Raw genomic sequence first — 17,946 nt, forward strand, 5'->3', positions numbered from 1 at the left:
TCACTGGCCCAGGGCCTGTCCAGGGACTCCCAGGGTGCACCCCCTCAGGAACGTGGCCTGGGGCTCCACACGGACCACTCCTGGGCATGTCCTCCTGGGCAGAAGCCCCTCTGGCCACACTGGCTCAGCGGGGCTTGCAGGCACATGGGGCATCCAACCGGCCCCTCTGCGGGCTCTTCATGGCCCTCAGGCTCGGGGCAGTAGGCTGGTGAGTCTCAGCTGGTTTCCAGCCAGAAGCTAAAAGGAGGCAGGTCAGGAATTCTGGAACAAAGTGCTTGGCCGAGTCCTGTTACCACCCAGGCCTTGACCTCCAGGGTGGTGGCCAGTGTCCTAAACCAGGGTCCATATGTCATCCTGGACCCTGAGGCAGGACAGAGCAGCAGTGAGCCCTGTTCAGCTTTTAGATCAAGGCCGCCTCCTCCAGGAAATCCTCTGCATCTCATCCGGCCCCTCCTCCCCTGGGTCCCACAGCACTGGGCCTCCCTGCTCCACCACAGCAGGTGGCTCAGCACTTTGAGACCTGCCGTATCTCCCTGCCCGCGAGCCCCGTCCCTCCTGCCTGGCCCCTGAGTGGCTGAGTGAGGGTTTCAGGTTGATGTAACAGCTGGGCCCCTCACCTGGGCGGTGTGCCCAGGGTCTGCCCCAGAGACTCTGCCTGTTGGTGGAAAATGCCCAAGCTTAGCCCTTAAAAGTGCCGAGGAGCCCCTCCCCCACAAGCCTGCACAGGGGCCTCCCCCCACCCACCCCCCAGGGCTGCTGCTTGGACTTCCTGAGGAGGGCGGGGGTCAGGCTTCCGAGTCCCACTGAGGCCATGTGCCCACTGCAGCCAGAAAGCCTTGGCTCCGCTCCCCAAACTCCTCTCTGCCCCCGTGACCGGCCCCCAACATGCACACTCACTTCTCTCTGTTAAAAATCACAAAGTCCTGCTGGATGGCATCGAGGCAGTCCTGAAGGTAGTCATTCTCCTGTTAGTCAGAAAGACACACGAGTGGGCGCCTGTCAGCATCCCTCGCGTCCCGCAGGGAGGTTCCTGGGCATCCCCGGTCTGCTCCTCCTGTGTGCCTGCCTTCTCCTGCCCTGGCTCTCTGAGGAGCCCACCCTGCCCCAGGCAACCAGAGCGCACAGGGGCTGGGGTCTCCCGGTGACCCCCATTTAGCCACTGACAGAGGGACGCCCGACCCCCGTCTCGGGGCAGCCGCAGGGTCTGCAGAGCCAGACTCGTCCAGGAGCCACGCTGGGCCACTCCTCCACACCCTCCCCACACACACTGGGTTCTCCTGGTCACTGGACCCTGGTCACAAACCCAGCTGAGGGTCTGCTTCCAGGACCTGCCTAAGAAGTTGGGCGGCAGGGGTAGTCTCAAGAAGCAGAGCCTCAGGCTGGGGACTGGAGTCAGTCCCACAATGGCCAGATCCAAGGCGTGTCATAGGTCCCTGGCATGCGAAACCCTGGTTACTGAGACCCTCGCCTCAGGAGTGTCGGGAGAGGGTGAGGGTGGTGGGTTTGCCCTGGGACCGTGGGTCTGGGTGGTTGAGGTTGGCCCCTGGGACTGTGGGTCAGGGGGGTCGAGGTTGGCCCCTGGGACTGTGGGTCTCGGGGGTCGAGGTTAGCCCCTGGGTGTCCAAGCCTCACTCAGGGCTGCCAGATGGTAGCCCAAGGCGCAGCATGGAGACGCCCTGCCGGGCGGCCCGGACAGCTCACGGGAGACCAGGCCGAGATGTCCAAGCCGCAGAACTTAAGAGGGCTGGACTCAGCCATGAGGTTTCCTGCATCCAACTGAGGCTCTGATAGGGGAGGGGTGGGCCTCGGACGTGGGAGGGGCCCGAGAGGATGCTAGTGGGCAGGTTAGCCTGATGCCCCACACTCCTGAGCCTGCGGGAGGGCCTCGCCTTGGCCACAGAAGAGGGACCCCTCCCACTCCTGCAGATGAAACAGCACTCGCCCCCACACTCTGCCCCACCGTCTCTGCAGCCACGTGTAGCCCCAGCAGGCAGGCACTGGACCTGCTGGGGAGGGAGGTACTGGTTGCCCAGAGGGCAGGACAGGCCTGGGAGGGGCTGGACAGGGGAAGTCTGCCCTGCACAACTTGGGGGTAACTCCCTGAAGGAGCCCTGGCATGAGTGCGTCCTAATACACTGCAATTTGGAAACCTGGAAGAAAAGGCAGCCCAAGTGAAGTGGTCAGAAGGTTTAGAATGGCCTTAGAAGAATGCTGGGATGGGATCAAAGGCTTAGATATGTCGGCAGCTGGAACAGCCAGCACACTCAAGAGTAAAGACCCATGGACCTCCCATTTGACCACATTCTTCTGGAGGGCCCGAGGGACGCGCCTTCCAGCCAGGAGACGAGCGAGCTGGTGGTGACACAGTGCCCTGGGGAAGCCCTGTGGTTCCCGTGTAGTTCAGGAGGATCTGCTCCAGGACGGAGTCCCCCAAAGGCCATGATGGGATCCTGGACAGCGGCAGCCTTGACCTCACCTAACTCAGCCACCCTTAAGGGGGTGTAACCATGGAAACAGGCCTCCAGGCTGGAGAGGCAAGCAGGCCACCCCGATCCCTGGGATGCTGAGGGTGTCCAACCGATCACGGTGCTTTCAGGGTCAGAGGTGGATGGCCAGTGCTCACACACGCGTGCCTGTGTGCACGCACACACTCAGATCACGCGTGTGTGAGCACCAGGCTGACGGCCACCTGGATGGAGAGTTGCAATTCTTTTCCTCATTTCCAGACCTCAGACCTGGACCTGTGGGCTAAGAAGGGGCAGGCTCTTGGTCAGGAAGGCCCGAGCAAGTGTACATGGCAACAACACTCCAGTCCTTCGCAAAGGCATCCGCAACCACTTCCCTGCACATCTGCACATGGGAGAGGGCAAACGCCCGGCTGTTTGGAGGGCTGCTGAACACAGGTGTGAGCTGATACTTGGCCCACGTCCGTCTTACAGTGGACTCCCTAAGGGGCCCACAGCCCGCCAGGGGCTGCTTCTCCCTCCGTTGGCTGTATGCATAACTAAGAAGGATGTATTAATATTTGGCATCTGGCTGAATTCTCTTAGTTCCTTGATCTGTGGAGTAGCAGCTAATAACATTATCATGGAAAAGCCCAGTGAAAGCTCCTGAAACTAGCGTCTCCCAAAACCAGCCTAGATAGGAAATAACAAACCAACCCACATCTAGAGTGCAATGGCAGTGCCAAGCGCCACCGTCAAGGACTTTGGAGTCTTTGTGTTTATCTGTGGGGATCTGGGGGCTTCAAGCAGTGTTAAAGAAGCTGCCTGCCAATGTAGGAGACACAAGAGATATGGGTTCGATCCCTGGGTCGGGAAGAGTCCCCAGAGGAGGCCATATCAACCCACGCCAGTCTTCTTCCCTCAGAATCCCATGGACAGAGGAACCTGGTGGGCTACATCCATGGGGTCGAAGAGTCGGACATGACTGAGTGACTAAGCACAGCACAACGCGGATCCGAGGATGATACTCCTGTTGTTTTCCCATTTAATTCATGAGCCTGGCCTGCGGAGATCAGCTGGCTTGTGGCAGGAGGGGGAGAAGGGACAGATCTTAACCCACTGGTGGGCCAGGTGCCGCCATGGAGCGTGATTCGGGCTCTCCCAGAGCTGATCGACAGGGCTGCCGGCTGCGGCATACAGCCCTGACCTCACAGGGCTTTCCTCCCGACGCCAGTTGCACAGAGGGCGGGCGCTATTCTGCACTCACCGAGGAGGACTGAGTATCGAGCCGGCCCCCAGCTACCACGGCTGGAGTCTCTTGACTTGAGAGGGGTGTGAAAGCGACAGACAGCAGAGACGGCATTTCCAATTTTGACCTGGACCTTTTCCGGGCTGACGACACAGGACTGATCCTTCGATGCGATGCTGGGTGGCAGCCACAGCTGCTGGTCAGCCCCGTGACCCCGAGGGTGAACAACTGAGGCACTGACACCCACCCTGGACCCAGATGCGCCCTTTTTCACTTTCAGTATTTGATAAGTCAACACTGAGTTATAAAAGAGGCTCTGTGTCCGACGACTGCCGACTGGGCACTGACCTGAGTGCTCCGAGCCCGCATACGGCAAGCCAGGCTGAGCGGTGATGTTTAGGAGGTGAGGGGTAGCAAACGCAAAGCGACTTGGGGCTTTTCAACTTGAACGGGGTCATCAACCCTGACAGAGCCCATGACGACTGGACAGGGGCACAGACTCCGGCCTGAGTCAGCGCTGGACTGAAGGCAAGGGCTACTCAGAGGCGGGGACGAGGTCAAGGCAGGAGGTGACCCCAGATGCCCGGAGACCAAGGGAGGCGCAGGATGCGGGTGCAGGGGAGCGAGGCTGGGGCCGGCGACGGGCGCAGAGGGACTGGCCGCCGTCCGGGGGTCGGCGGGCGGGGAGGAGCTGGCCGTCTCACACCCTCCCTCGCCCAGGCTCTCCCAGGACGAGAGGAGAATCGGCCCGAGGAGCCGCTCGGAGGGCGGAGCGGCATCAGAGGCGGACGGAGGGCGTGGGCAGCGACGCGCCCCAGGGCCCCGCCGGCCCGAGGTGCGTGCTGTGCGCATGCGCTGTCAGCCGGGGCTCTGGGGTGCGGCCCGTCCAGCTCTGGAGCCCCTCTCTTCCTAGCGGCATACGTGGGTGGTCCCATGGCCTGCTAGGGCGTTTGGAGCCTTTGCCATGCAGACTCAGGAGGCTACAGAAACGCATGACCCTCTGGGGCTCCTTGCTGATGACTGCCGGGCACAGGGCATAACCCACACTCAGGTCCCTGCAGGTCAGGCTGCTCTCCCTGGACTCCGTTGAAACCCAGCCTTGCTTCCCCCCCCATACCCCACCCCCTGACCACTGTGCCAGTGGTTGCTCCCTGCACACAGTCCTCGGGGCAGACACCCGCGGGCCCTACCAATGCCAGTGCCCACAGCACCTGACCCCAGATGTCACCCAAGGTGGGCAGAGACAGGGCCCGGGCATGCAGATCAGGTCCCAATCCTTAACTTTGTCACAAATGACCTGCTGAGCAACTCAGACAGAATTCTTAAGCCCTTCAGAATGCCCTGGGGATGCAAGGGACCCATAGGAGCTGAAATGTCTTGCAAAATTAGAACAGTCTGGAGGACCCACACTTGCTGACCCAAGACCTCACCAGAGCCCCAGTCGTCAAGGCAGGGGGGACCCGGCAGGTCAGACACACGGATACGTGGGCTAGACGTTCAAGTCCACAAACAGGCCCCTCCATTCATGATCAATTCATCTTTGAAAATGATGCCAAGCAATTCAGTGGGGGAAAGATGAGGCCAAACAGCACTTGGATGACGCGTGTCCACATGCAAAACAGTCAGGCTGGGCCCCACCTGACACTGTGCATCAAACTAACTGAAAACGGACCCGAGCCTCAAGCATAAGGGAGAAGACTACAGAACACTCAGAACAGAACACAAGGGGACATCTCTGAGCTCAGGTGGTGCAGTGGCGTCTTAGCAATGACACCAAAAGCACACAAGGAAAGAAAAAACAGGCGGGACTTGATCAGAACCGGAGACGCTGCTGCAGACGGTGCCGACCGGAAGGGAGAAAGCCCGCAGACCGGAAGAAGTTTGCAGATCATCTCCTAAGGCACTTGTGTGCAGAAATGTAAATAAATCACACTTATCAGTCAACAGTAAAAAGTGGAAAAAAGGAGTGTTGATTTCAACTCTTTCACATAAAGAACTCTAAGCCATCACTCCCAGTCTGACAGCAAGAAAAAAAGAAGAACCAGGACTTCTGTGATGGTCCAGTGGTTAAGAATCCACCTTCTGATGAGGGAAGGCAGGTCGAATCCTGGTCAGGAACTAAGATCCCACATGCCACATGCTGCAACAAATCATTGTTGTAGCTAAGACCCCACGGGGACAAAGTGTTAATCACGCAGCCGTGTCCAACTCTGCGCGGCCCCACAGACTAGCCCGCCAGGCTCCTCTGTCCATGGAATTCCCAGGTAAGAAGACCGGAGTGGGCTGCCATGCCTTCCTCCAGGGGATCTTCCCAACCCAGGCATCAAACCCTAGTATTCTGCATTGCAGGCAGATTCTGTACCATTGAGGCACCAGGTAAGTTTAAGACCCAATAGGAATTCCCTGGTGGCTCAGATGGTAGAGTCTGCCTACAGTGTGGGAGACCTGGGTTTGATCCCTGAGTCGGGAAGATCCCCTGGAGAAGGAAATGGCAGCCCACTCCAGTATTCTGACCTGGAGAATCCCATGAACAGAGGAGGCTGGCGGGCTACAGTCCATGGGGTTTCAAAGAGTTACAGGACTGAGCGACTTCAGGTCAATTCCTAGAGCCATAATAAATAAACAAAGCTGGACCAGCTTGCAGTGCCCCCGCGGGACACCAGGGGCCGCCGTCAGCAGCCCACGGAAGGGGGAGGGGATGGGAGCCCACCTACCTGTTCCCCGAGGAGCCAAGGCTTCCAGGGAGGGCCCCTGCACCGAGGAGGAGCTGGCACCCGTCTCTGCCCAGGACCCGGGCATGGGGCCGCACAGGGTCCCCCAGGCGTGAGAGCCGCTCCCCAGGGTGTCCTCATAGGCTCCGCTGGGCCCCCGGATAGGGGGATGGTGGCGGGCTTACAGTGTTGCTGCTGTGACCCGGCCATCCACTCCCGCAGCCCTAGTTGTCTTGTGAACACCAGCCGGATCCTGGGAACAGGCCCAAGCTGGATCCTCTGCTCCCGGGGGGAACCCCTACTTCCAAGGGCAGGACTGTGGGGGCTGCGGCACGTTACACCACGTCCCCAGGGTGGGGTCCTGACCCCATTCCTAGGAATGTAAAACGAAGTCTCCAGATGCCACCAATCAAGTGAATGGGGTGGTCACCCTGGACTCGGGGTCCCACCCAGTGTGAGCGATGTCCTCATGAGAAGAGGCAGACAAATGTACACGTGTGCACACACACACACACATGTGCACTCACATGCATGCAAGCACACACATGGACACGTGTGTGCACGCGTATGCACACACATACACATACAGAAGTGCACAGACATGCCCACACTGATGTACACACACACGTGCACAAACATGCACACGAGTGTACTCCCACACAAGCACATGCATTCACACACGAACACACACACGAGTACATTCACACATATGCACACGCATGTGCATACACACAAGTGCAGTCACACACAAACACATACACAGAAGTGCACAGACACATGGACACACACATGTGCATGGATGCATACAAACACATGAGTGTACTCACACGCAAACACACGCAGAGGTGCACTGGCATGCACACACCTGTGTGTGCACACATGCACACACACACACATGGGTGTGTACACATGCAAACACACAGGTACACTCAAACACATGCACACACGAGTGCGCACACACATGCACACACACAAGTGCACACACACGCAGGGAAATGACCCCGAGACCACGGAGGCAGAGCCTGGCCCCATGTGACCCTCCAGAGCTGGGCAGGCAGGAGGGCCTCTGTCCCCCACCACGGAGGAGGGGTTGAGGGGCCAGAGCAGAGGCGGCTGGGTGCCGGGCCGCGCTCACCGACGGGCAGCTGTCCCTGCTGCTGTCCCGGGACCTGCTCTTGGCCAGACGCTTCTTCTTCTTGTGCAGCGGCCGCGACTCCAGGATCATCTCCTCCAGCTCGAAGGTGGGGTCGCAGTGCAGGCGGCCTTTCTGTGGAAGATGGCACTGAGCTGGTGCCCAGCTGCCCTCGCCCGCCCTGACCACCCCAGGCCTGTGGGCTTACGTTGGGCACGAAGCCAGGCTCCACCTTCTTCTCGCTCAGCTCGGCCCACAGCACGCCGGCCAGAGCAGGGGCCGCCCGCATGTCCTGCAGGCTGGACACTCGGTGCTTGGGGTTCACGGTGAGCAGCTGGAACAAGGCCCTGGTCAGCGGCCCCGGCACAGGTCTCGTCTCCCTGGACCCACCAGCACGCGGCGGCTGCAGCCTGGCTCACTGCTCTCGGTAACCAGCTCAGCGTTGCAACAGGACAGGACTAACGCTCACGGGCCCAGGGCCGCCCTGCGGGACTGGCTACCATCACAGCCGCCCCTTCCAGGGGGAGTACCGGAGACCCTGGCCGAGGTTTCCCCAGCGAGGCGTGTGGATCCTCCCCACCCCCCACCTGGGCCTGTTGGGGCACAGTGCCCCTTGGAGCCACCTGGGCCGGTGTGGACACAGCGGCATGCGGTGAAGGCTGGTTAAGAGCCCCTCTCAGGGGCGGGAGGCCTCCAGGTGCTTGGCCACATTGCCAGGACCAGGGTCTCCGGGCACCGGCCAGGACCTGCCCCCTGGGCCACGCGTGTCCAGCACGCCCCTCCTCGCTTGTCCTGAGGCCTCTGGGCACAGTGTGTTGGAGGCACACCGCTCTGAGGAGGGAGCTGGCTGGCCAGCCGGGGGGCAACCCCGGCCCAGCCCTGGACCCCGGGAGCCGAACGCCAGCTGAAGGCCAGTGGCAGCAGCACCGCCCCAGGTCTCTACGGGCTGAGTCTCCGGGACTGCTGCAGACATGCTCGCAGCCTGGGACGGGCAGGGGGCCTGGGGTCTTCTCTGCTTGCTTCTGGTGAGGGGGCTGGCCAGGCCATTGGGAGTGGACAGTGGCTGCCTACCTCCAACAGGACGAGCCGGGCCTGAGCGGAACCAGGCCCTGGCCGCCTCCCTGACACACGCTGGGGTGACCTGCCCTGAGCTGGGGCGTCAGTGACGGAAGAAATGCGAGGCTTCGATTAGGTAATAAGGATTGACAGCCGCGCCAGCGCTCACACAGGCCGAGCTGCTACAAGATGAGGAGCCCGGGGCCAGGCCAGGTGGGGAGCCGGGGCAGAGATGGACACGCAGCCCAGGATGCAGGAAGCGGCCCCCCGTGTCCAGCCAGCCTCGCCAGGCTGCCCACCCACCCCCCGAGTCCGGCCCACTCACGCTCCAGGCTGCCTGCCCCAACCCCCGTGTCTGGCCGCCCCGCCCCCCATGTCCAGCCCACCCCCCAAGTCCAGCCGACCCGCCCAGCCCCCCGCGTCTGGCCCACTCACGCTCCGGGCTGCCCGCCCCCCCACACCGCCTCGTGTCCGGCCGGCCCGCACTCTGGGCAGGGCGGGCACTCACCTTGCGTAGCAGGGCCACCGTCTCCTTGGACCAGGCGGGCACGTACTGGACACTCACAGTGCTGAACAACTGCACCAGCGACTGCACGGCGCTGCTCGAGTGGATGTCGTAGGGCCTCTGGGCAGGGGAGGCGGGGCTGCAGCAGGCACCTCCCCCGTAACTCGAGGGCACCCCACCCCACCCCTAACCTCATCCCAGGGCGGCCCCAGGGAAGAGCCCGGGAAGCCTGCACCTCGGCCAGGGAAGCGACCAGAGAGGCTGCCCGCAGGCTGGGGGGAAGCACAGCGCCCCTGTACCTCCCCCTAACAGAGGACTTGGCCCCAGGGGACCAGCTGCAGCGGGCAGAGGGGGCGGCCGTCTGAGGGTGCTGTGCCTCGGGGGTCCCCACGAGGGAATGGGAAGGGCAGCTGGGGGCCTGACGAGGCTCTAGCCTCCTAGGCTCCAGGACTCGCTGAGATGTGGCCACTGCAGGGAGGGCAGGGGGACCCACCGCCTAGGAACCTCAAGGGAAGCTCGGGGGCGGGGTGCAGCCCTGCAGGACAGTCCTCTGCCCACCCAACCCCCTCCAGCATGCCGCCTTGCTAACGGGGAGAGTGGACATCCCTGAGCCCTGGGGATGGGGGCAGCCTCAGCTCTGGGCCACCCTAGGAAGTCTGGGGTCCTGGCCCTCGGGTCACAGGAGCTCCGTACCCATCCTCGCAGCAGCTCGTAGGCCATCACCCCCACCGACCACCAGTCCACCTCAAAGGAGTAGCCAGTCCCACCGTTGACGAAAGACTGGAAGATCTCCGGAGCTTTCCAGGAAGGCAAGAGCAGCTGAGCATCCCCAAACGGCAGTCCCCATGACCCCAACCCCCATGACCCCGACCCCCGTGACCCCAGCCCCCAAGGACCACAGGCCCAGTGACTGCAGGGCCTGTGACCACAGTCCCAGTGACCACAGGGCCCATGACCCCAGCCCCCGGTGACTGGAGGCCTTATGACCCCAGCCCCTGGCCCCCAGTGACTGGAGGCCTTATGACCCCAGCCCCTGGTGACCCAGCCCCCAAGGACCACAGTCCCAGTGACCGCAGGGCCCATGACCCCAGCCCCCGGCGACTGGAGGCCTTATGACCCCAGCCCCTGGTGACCCCAGCCCCCATGACCACAGGTCCAGGGCTGGAACCTTGGCCAGGACCAGAGACCAGGGTGTGGCCAGAGCTGGACTGAGAAGCAGCCCTCAGTGGTCAACCTGTCCTTTTCAACAGGCTGCTTGGTTCAATTCCAGGTCCGGAGCGTGACGAGGGAGGTAAGTGTGCGTGCTAAGTCACTTCAGTCGTGTCTGACTCTCCACGACCCCATGACTGCAGCCCGCCAGGCTCCTCTGTCCGTGGGATTCTCCAGGCAAGAATACTGGAGTGGGTTGCTGTACCCTCCCCCAGGGGATCTTCCTGACCCAGGGATCGAACCCGTGTCTCTTACGTCTCCTGCATCGGGAGGCAGGTTCTTTACCACCAGTGCCACCTGGGAGGCCCCTGTCAGAGCGCCCTCTCGTGGTCAGACCCACAGCGCGCGTCCGTCACTTAGAGCCCCTGCACAGGTCAAGCAGCCCGACCCGCCACCTGCTGCCGCAGCTTTAGGGAAGGGACCCGAGCCCCCCAGCCACAGGTCGGGGTGGGAGGCCAGCTGGCAGGCTGGCGGGGGTGTGCGGGCCGGGCGGGACAAGCTCACCCATGTACGGCTTGGTCCCGGCCAGTGCGGTCGCCCTCTCGCCGTCCTTTATGATGGTGGCGATGTTGAAGTCGGTCAGGTGCGCGTGCCCTGGGAGGAAAGAAGACAGCGTGAGTGTTAGAGGGGGACGTGTCCTGCAGGTGGGGCACCCCTCCTGAGGTTTTGGCTACTCACGGCCATGGCTCACCTCGCTCATCCAGGAGAATGTTGTCGGGCTTCACATCTCTGTGGAAGGAGCAGGGAGCGAGGAGGTGAGGCCAGAAATCCCGGCGGGGCAGGGGGTTCCCACGAGCGGGACCCCAGGAGCCCAGCCCCTCCTCTGCCGGGGCCACAGTGGGAGAGCACCCAGCACTGGTCGGGCAGGGTGCCGGAGCCCAGAGCACAGAAGCAGAGCCCGCTCGCCTGGACCCCTGGTGAGGGCCTCGCAGAGCCCCGGGTCTGCCCGAGGCCGAGCTTGGCCTCCCGACCTCCTGACACTCGGTCGGGAAGCGTTTGTGCCCGAACCACGACCAGATCAGCGTCCCCAGGATGAGCTGCAGAAATCACGTTTGCCGCACTTTATACCTCGTGGGATTTTGTGTTTTGTCCTGTGGACGCAGCTCTACCTTCCTCGTTTGTCAGCCTTCAGATGCTGAAACTAATTTGAATCTGCCAGGGACACGGCAGATGGGCACCAGGGCACCAGCGGGGCGAGGGCAGGAATCCTGCACTTATCAGAGCAGGTGAAGGCGGCCTCTCGCCAAGGAAGGCACCTGCGCCCCGTGCCCGGCCTCACCTGCTCAGACATGACCCGCCCCAGGGGGGCCTCACACGTGCAGCTGAGGGGCTGGCCGGGAGCCGGCGCTTGCGGGCCTGGGTCCCACACGTGGGGCAGGCGTGCGGCAAGGGCGGGGCAGAGCACGAGGCGCCCGGGGGTCCTGTGGGACGGCCGCCCCCGGCAGGCGTGCACACACCTGTGGATGATGTGCTGCCCGCGCAGGTAGTCGAGGGCCAGCGCCATCTCGCAGACGTACAGCCGCACCGTGTCCTCCGAGAACTGCACGTTCTGCTGCAGGTGGTAACGCAGGTCCCCCCCCAGCAGCAGGTCCACCACCATGAACATGTCCTCCTCGTCCTGGAACGAGTACCTGAGGGCGGGCGCCTGCGCTCGCTCGGCGGGACGGCCCGAGCCACGGCCCGCCACATCTGCCCAGCCCCCCGCGCGAGGGCCCGGGACCCAAGGCTGCGCCCACTGGACACTCCCAGTGACGAGAGCGACGGGGGTGGTGGTGGCGGTGTTGATGCTGCCGTTGATGGTGGTGGTTGTGGTGGTGGTGGTGAAGGTGATGATGGTGCTGGTGGTGGTCTGTGCGTGCGTGTGTGTGTGCATGGGGTCACCTACGCGGCTGCTGGCCCTGGGGGCGCTGTGAGGGGGCAGGGTGGGGGGCGGGCACCTGGGGCAGGAGAGGCCCCCCAGCCGCTCACCAGAGGTTCACCAGGAAGACGTGCTCTATCTCCTGCAGGATCTCCAGCTCCCGGAACACGTTGCGGACCTCGTCCCGCTCGATGCACTGCTGCTTGTTCATGTACTTCATGGCGTACATCTTCTCCGTGTCCCGCTTCTGCACGATGCACACCTGGGGGCAGAGGGCGCGTCACCCCGCCGCCGGCCCGGCAGCTCGGCAGGCGCGACGGAAACCGCCAGACTCTCTGCCTCTGGAGGGACTCGTCTCCTCAGACTGCAGCTGAGCACCCGGCCCGTCACAAAGCCCCTCACCCTGGGGGCCGGGCTGCAGCACGTGGATCTGGGGACACGGTCTGGTCAACGCAGAAGGGAACATGACGCCTGGAGGGGCTGCAGCTCAGGACGCACGGGCAGGTCGAGAGGAAGACTCGCCCCTTCAGTCTCCAAGGGAGCACAGCCCTGCAGGGCCCTTGATTTCAGCCCAGATAAACTGAGACCGGTGCTCCGGCCCTCAGCAACGCAAGAATAAACGTGTGCTGTCTCAAGCCACTCAGCGTGTGCTCACTTGTTACAGCAGCCGCTAGAAGTGAACGTGGCCACCCAGTGCTCCAGGTGCCCTGAGGGACCCAGACAGGGGCGGGTTACCAGACAGCGCCGTCCACTCTGCCACAAAACACTGCCTTCCAAGGGCCAGGGCCATGACGGACAGCCTGTCACCGAGCCTTCCGGGCCCTGCTGGAACCCAGGCCAGGAGAGAAGCCGGGGCAGGTGGCCACACCCCAAGGCTCTTAAAGGTCCTTCCTACCCAGGAGAACACCCATCTGAGGACAATGAGTCTTTCTGAATCTTTCCTCTCATTTCAGCAAAGTGGTCCCTTGGGAAGGCTGGGGCACACTCCCTGGTGGCTGCCCTGGCGTGGTGACACCCACCTGGATCTGCCTGGGGACAGCACGGGCCTAACTTCAAGTGCTTTCCTCTCCGGGTCTCTGTGTTCCCGGCCCGACCTGAGAACGTCACCCAGGAACACAGACTGACAGGCAGCAGGCAGGGGCCTGGCCCTGTGTGGTTCCATGACTGTGTTGGATAGAGTGCAGCCACGCCAACTGGAAGCCAGATCACCAGGTGGGCTGCTAACGGGGGCTCCTGGCCGAGGTCACGGGAGAGGGACCCCAGAGCTTCAGTGGACAAAGGCCCATTCCGTGACCGTCAGCCTGGCTGAGCCCCCGGGAGCTCTGAAGACCAGAGCCCCACCCCTGGGCCTGGTGTCCATGCTCCTGGGGATTCTCCCGGGCAGCCAAAAGAGCTGCCCCACCCCAGCTGCGGGGAAGGCCCCTGGGCCCTTTCAAGTGTGAAATACCAGCCCGTCCCACTCTCGGCCTGGAGCTGGGAGCCCTGGGGGACTGGCACTGCCTTCACAGGCCACCAACCAGGGCGCGAGTCTGGGCCTGCGGTGCAGACGTGAGCCAGAAACGCAAGTGAAACCCTGACACTGCTTAGAGGCCAGGCCCCGGCTCCTTGTCGGACGGAGGCAGAAACACCACATCCTAGAATAACATCAGACCCTGCTCTGGCCACCGGCCAGCTCCTGATCACACAGGCCAGCCACGCCATGCCACCACTCAGTGGACACCATGCCCGAGGGCTGCGGGTGCAGCCAGGCGGCACCTCCATCATCGAGCGGGGCTCACACCCCTGGACCCGCCGCTCAGCCTGATGGTTCGGGTGCAGTGAGATTCTGGAACCAGAGATCCCCCAGCTGCCCACTGGTGGCCTGGGGACTGAAGGGGGCCTCTGGGGACTGAGGTCTGTGGACCTCAGGGGGCCTCTGTGGACCCAGAGGGCGCTTCTGGGCTGCTCTTGGCCTCAGCATCTTGGGCCCTGCCTAGTGAGGGGCCCTGCGCCCCACGGGGCCAGAAGGGCCCGTGTGCTGAGTACCAGGCCTGCCCTAAGAGCAGGAGGCGGTGGAGGGGCGTGGGCTGCCACGTGGGAGGGGCAGGAGAAGCCCAGAAAGGGCACTGTCTCAGGATGGAGATTTTTCCCCCTTAACTTGCTGCATTTTCCAGATCGCTTTTAACACTGTTGCTTTGAAAGCCAGTTGGAATGTTTGAAATGAAAATAAGGGTAAACGGCGTGAGCAGCAGCTGACCCCCGCCCCAGTTCCAGCTCCGGAGCCCTTCTCAGGCTGAGGCTCCGTTCGGTTCAGGAAGACCTACTGTCCGTGGTCCCCGGGAGGTGCAGGCGGGAGTCCCCAGAGCAGCCCGTGCTCTCAGCGTGGGGAGGAGAAACCAGTGCCTGCGGAGGGGACCTCAGTGACCCCGTCAGTGCACAGAGTGCACCAAGGAGAGTCCAGCGCTCGGCCAGGAGTCCTCTCCTCCCACCTGGCAGCCCCGCGCACACCCGAGGCCGCCACGGCAGGGCCTGGACGCTCAGCTCTGGGGAGGTTCTTCTTGCCCGGGGCTGCGACACGCCGTCTTCTCCCCAGGAGGGATGCTGGGGCTGGGCTGAGCACCGTCCGCTCCAAGGGCCCCCGCACGGCAGCTCAGGGCTCCTCCGAGCCAGAGGGAGGCCGGGACGGATGGAGCGTGAGCGGGACCCAGGCCTCCTGAATCTTTGGGCTCTGTGTTCTGGAATGTTCTCAGCTCATCTTGAATTCTAGCCAAACCCCAAGAGTGCAGAGGTCAGACCTTGCCTCCCCGGGGGTTTCTGGAGCACACAGAAGGACCGTGACAGCAGAGAAGCCTGCAGAGGGGGTCCGGGAGCTGCTCGGAGCAGCATGGTCTCCATGGGGGGCCCTCGGGAGGGGAAGGCAGAGCTGTTCCCTGGCTCTTCCCATCCAGGCACAGCCTAGTGGGAGGAAGACACGAGTTAGAGCTGGTCTGTGAACGTGACTCTCCCTGGGGGTGGGTGTTGGAGCCCGCTGGCCATCCATTGACGCACACCAGCCCGGAACGCGCGTGTACCCCGTCTCTGTGTGCATTGACACACACCAGCCCGGAACGCGCGTGTACCCCGTCTCTGTGTGCATTGACGCACACCGGCCCGGAACGCGCGTGTACCCCGTCTCTGTGTGCATTGACGCACACCGGCCCGGAACGCGCGTGCTACCCCGTCTCTGTGTGCATTGACGCACACCAGCCCGGAACGCGCGTGCTACCCCGTCTCTGTGTGCATTGATGCACACCGGCCCGGAACGCACGTGTACCCCGTCTCTGTGCGACACGGGTCACCTGGAGCCACACGGCCTGTGACGGTGTCCCCCCACCCCCTTGCTTGAGCTGGGAAGCCTCCAGCGTGGCCCGTCCAGCAGCACAGATTCAGGACAGACTGGGTTGCATTTGCCTCTCTGTCACCCGGCGGTCGCTGCTCTCCTGGACTGACCCGGGAGAAGCCCTAGGTCTCGGGGAGGCCTGCAGCTCTCTGCTGTCTCTGGGGATGGCGAAGTCACACAAGGCTGGTGGGTGTTGAGCCCACTGGTTTAGAGCCACGGTAGAGGAGGCGTCCAGTTAAAGATGTCGCTTTCATTGGGCTTCCCTGGTTGAGCACCGAAGAACTGATGCTTCTGAACTGTGGTGTTGGAGAAGACCCTTGAGAGTCCCTTGGACCTCAAGGAAATCCAACCAGTCCATCCTAAAGGAAATCAGTCCTGAATACTCATTGGAAGGACTGATGTTGAAGCTGAAACTCCAATACTTTGGCCACCTGATGTGAAGAACTGACTCACTGGAAAAGACCCTGATGCTGGGAGGGATTGGGGGCAGGAGGAGAAGGGGACGACAGAGGATGAGGTGGCTGGATGGCATCACTGACTCGATGGACGTGAGTTTGAGTGAACTCTGGGAGTTGCTGATGGACAGGGAGGCCTGGTGTGCTGCAGTCCATGGGGTTGCAAAGAGTCGGACATGACTGAGTGACTGAACTGAACTGATATTACTTATATGTAAGCTTCCAAAGTTATATAAAATGCCTAGAAATTTTTCAATGTCCTCACAATGACTGTATGTCATAATTCCAATTATCATCTCAAATTGTTATACGCAACAGAAAAAAACAAATTTCCATACCGGCATAATTTCTACAATAAACTCATCAGATCTTTGACCACGGTTATTTTTCAGTCTTTAGCCATTTACAGATGGTTACTGTTTTACTGATCTTTCCTGAAAGCTTTTATAATCAACTGCAGACAAAAATCTTTCATTTTTAAAAAGTTCATGGAAAGGACTTTGATAAAGACCCTAGAATACAGGTATCTGGTAACTAAGACCACACCATTGAACTTGGTGAGCCTGTCTAAACTAGTGGGAAAACTGATGGGCCCTTTTTTATTTTTTAGATTTATTTTTGGCTGCGTCGGGTCTTCAGCTGCGCCCGGCGGGGTCTTCGCCGCAGCGTCCAGGCTTCCCGTCACAGGGGCCTCTCCTGCTGTGGACGCCGGGCTCCGGGCGAGCAGGCCTCAGCAGCTGCCGCGCGAGGCTCTCGAGCCACGGGGTGTGGGCTCAGCTGCCCGGCACCCTGTGGGGCCTCAGTCCCCGCCCAGGGAGGGAACCGGCGTCGCCGCACTGGAAGGTGGCCACCAGGGAAGTCCCCTGACGGGCTCTGAAAACTGCTGATCTGAGACTAAGGAAAGCGGGAATGAATTAGACGGGGCTACGCGAGCTCTGAGGATGATCACCGTCCTCATGGCTTTTTGTCTGAGGCACTGCTGATCCTTTCATTGCGCTTTCCAGGCTCATTATTTTTCTCTTTCTCTTAAGCTATTAGCTTTCAGCAATCTGGAAAATTACACCTTTGTAAACAGAACTGAGACATTTATCTTCTCTCCCAATCTGTTCCCTCTAAAATTGAGACTCTTATTAAATATCCTGTTTTCATGAAAATACAGTTATTTATATGAGGTCAGTAGAATATGTTCTCCTATTTAATTTAAAACATTGGTTATGTTACCAGACTTTGGCTGGAATGTCGTATTTTAAAATGATGTAGTGGTTCTCTGGGTTTTTTCACCATGAGAATTTTTGCTGCAAGCAGAGACAATTGGCCATAATATAATTTTTCCATACAAGATAAAATAATAACAAGAGGAACATTTAAAGGGACTTAATGAAACATGAAAATTAACAGCAAAAATTTTTAAGAATTTTAATGTGAAAATAAAAATACAAAAAAATAGGGACCTCCCTGGTGGTCCAGTGGTTGGGACTCCTTGCTTCCAGGGCAGGGCGAACAGGTTTGATCTAGTTGGGGAACTAAGATCCTATATGCCTGTGGCATGGCCAAAAAAAACTGAACTCATTTAACGTGTGTAGATTCGTGATTACAGTGTATTTGGGTGTCTTAGAATTCAAATGATCAGGCAAAGGACGCTGCTGTTTCTTATCAATATAAGGAGCGTGCATAACTGGTGGCACCCATCTGGGTTACGTGGAAATGATCCATCACAAGCTCAGCCCTCGTATGACTTGGCTGGAATCTGTGCCAAGTACCAAAATTCTGTCTATGTCACGTTCTCCACCATCGAACGGCAAAAGTGCTTCAAAAAATATATGCTCATCAAGAATCAGATAACCACTTCCTTGCGGGGACTAGGAGGAGCCTGTCTTATTTTTCTGCCAACTCTAGGATTGCACAATACGTTGAGGAAAGAGCGCATGAGACTGTATCAAGCCAGAGAGTCAGTCATCAGTGTCTCCAA

At 60.7% G+C, this 17,946-nt stretch overlaps 1 protein-coding gene across 4 annotated transcripts in view; it reads right to left on the reverse strand.

Annotated features, from left to right (window-relative positions):
* The window catches only part of STK32C (serine/threonine kinase 32C), a 71,868-nt gene that overhangs the window by 701 nt on the left and 53,221 nt on the right, over positions 1-17,946 (reverse strand). Inside the window, exons 3-11 of one of the 4 annotated variants that reach the window (XR_011564350.1) lie at positions 12,275-12,426; positions 11,764-11,937; positions 10,998-11,035; positions 10,811-10,900; positions 9,791-9,894; positions 9,101-9,217; positions 7,745-7,916; positions 7,540-7,671; positions 898-965 (exon numbers count right to left, since the gene is read on the reverse strand). Coding sequence is in view for 2 of the 4 variants with exons in the window: in XM_070781135.1 (XP_070637236.1) it covers positions 898-965; positions 7,540-7,667; positions 7,745-7,916; positions 9,101-9,217; positions 9,791-9,894; positions 10,811-10,900; positions 10,998-11,035; positions 11,764-11,937; positions 12,275-12,426 (1,043 nt within the window). In the remaining 2 variants the exon portion in view is untranslated. Of the gene's footprint in view, positions 1-897; positions 966-7,539; positions 7,672-7,744; positions 7,917-9,100; positions 9,218-9,790; positions 9,895-10,810; positions 10,901-10,997; positions 11,036-11,763; positions 11,938-12,274; positions 12,427-17,946 lie in introns of those variants that run through there. The other 3 variants (XM_070781135.1, XM_070781136.1, XR_011564351.1) reach the window with 3 other exon arrangements.

The sequence above is a fragment of the Bos indicus genome, chromosome 26 (assembly GCF_029378745.1).
Source record: "Bos indicus isolate NIAB-ARS_2022 breed Sahiwal x Tharparkar chromosome 26, NIAB-ARS_B.indTharparkar_mat_pri_1.0, whole genome shotgun sequence".
NCBI classification, from domain to species: domain Eukaryota; kingdom Metazoa; phylum Chordata; class Mammalia; order Artiodactyla; family Bovidae; genus Bos; species Bos indicus.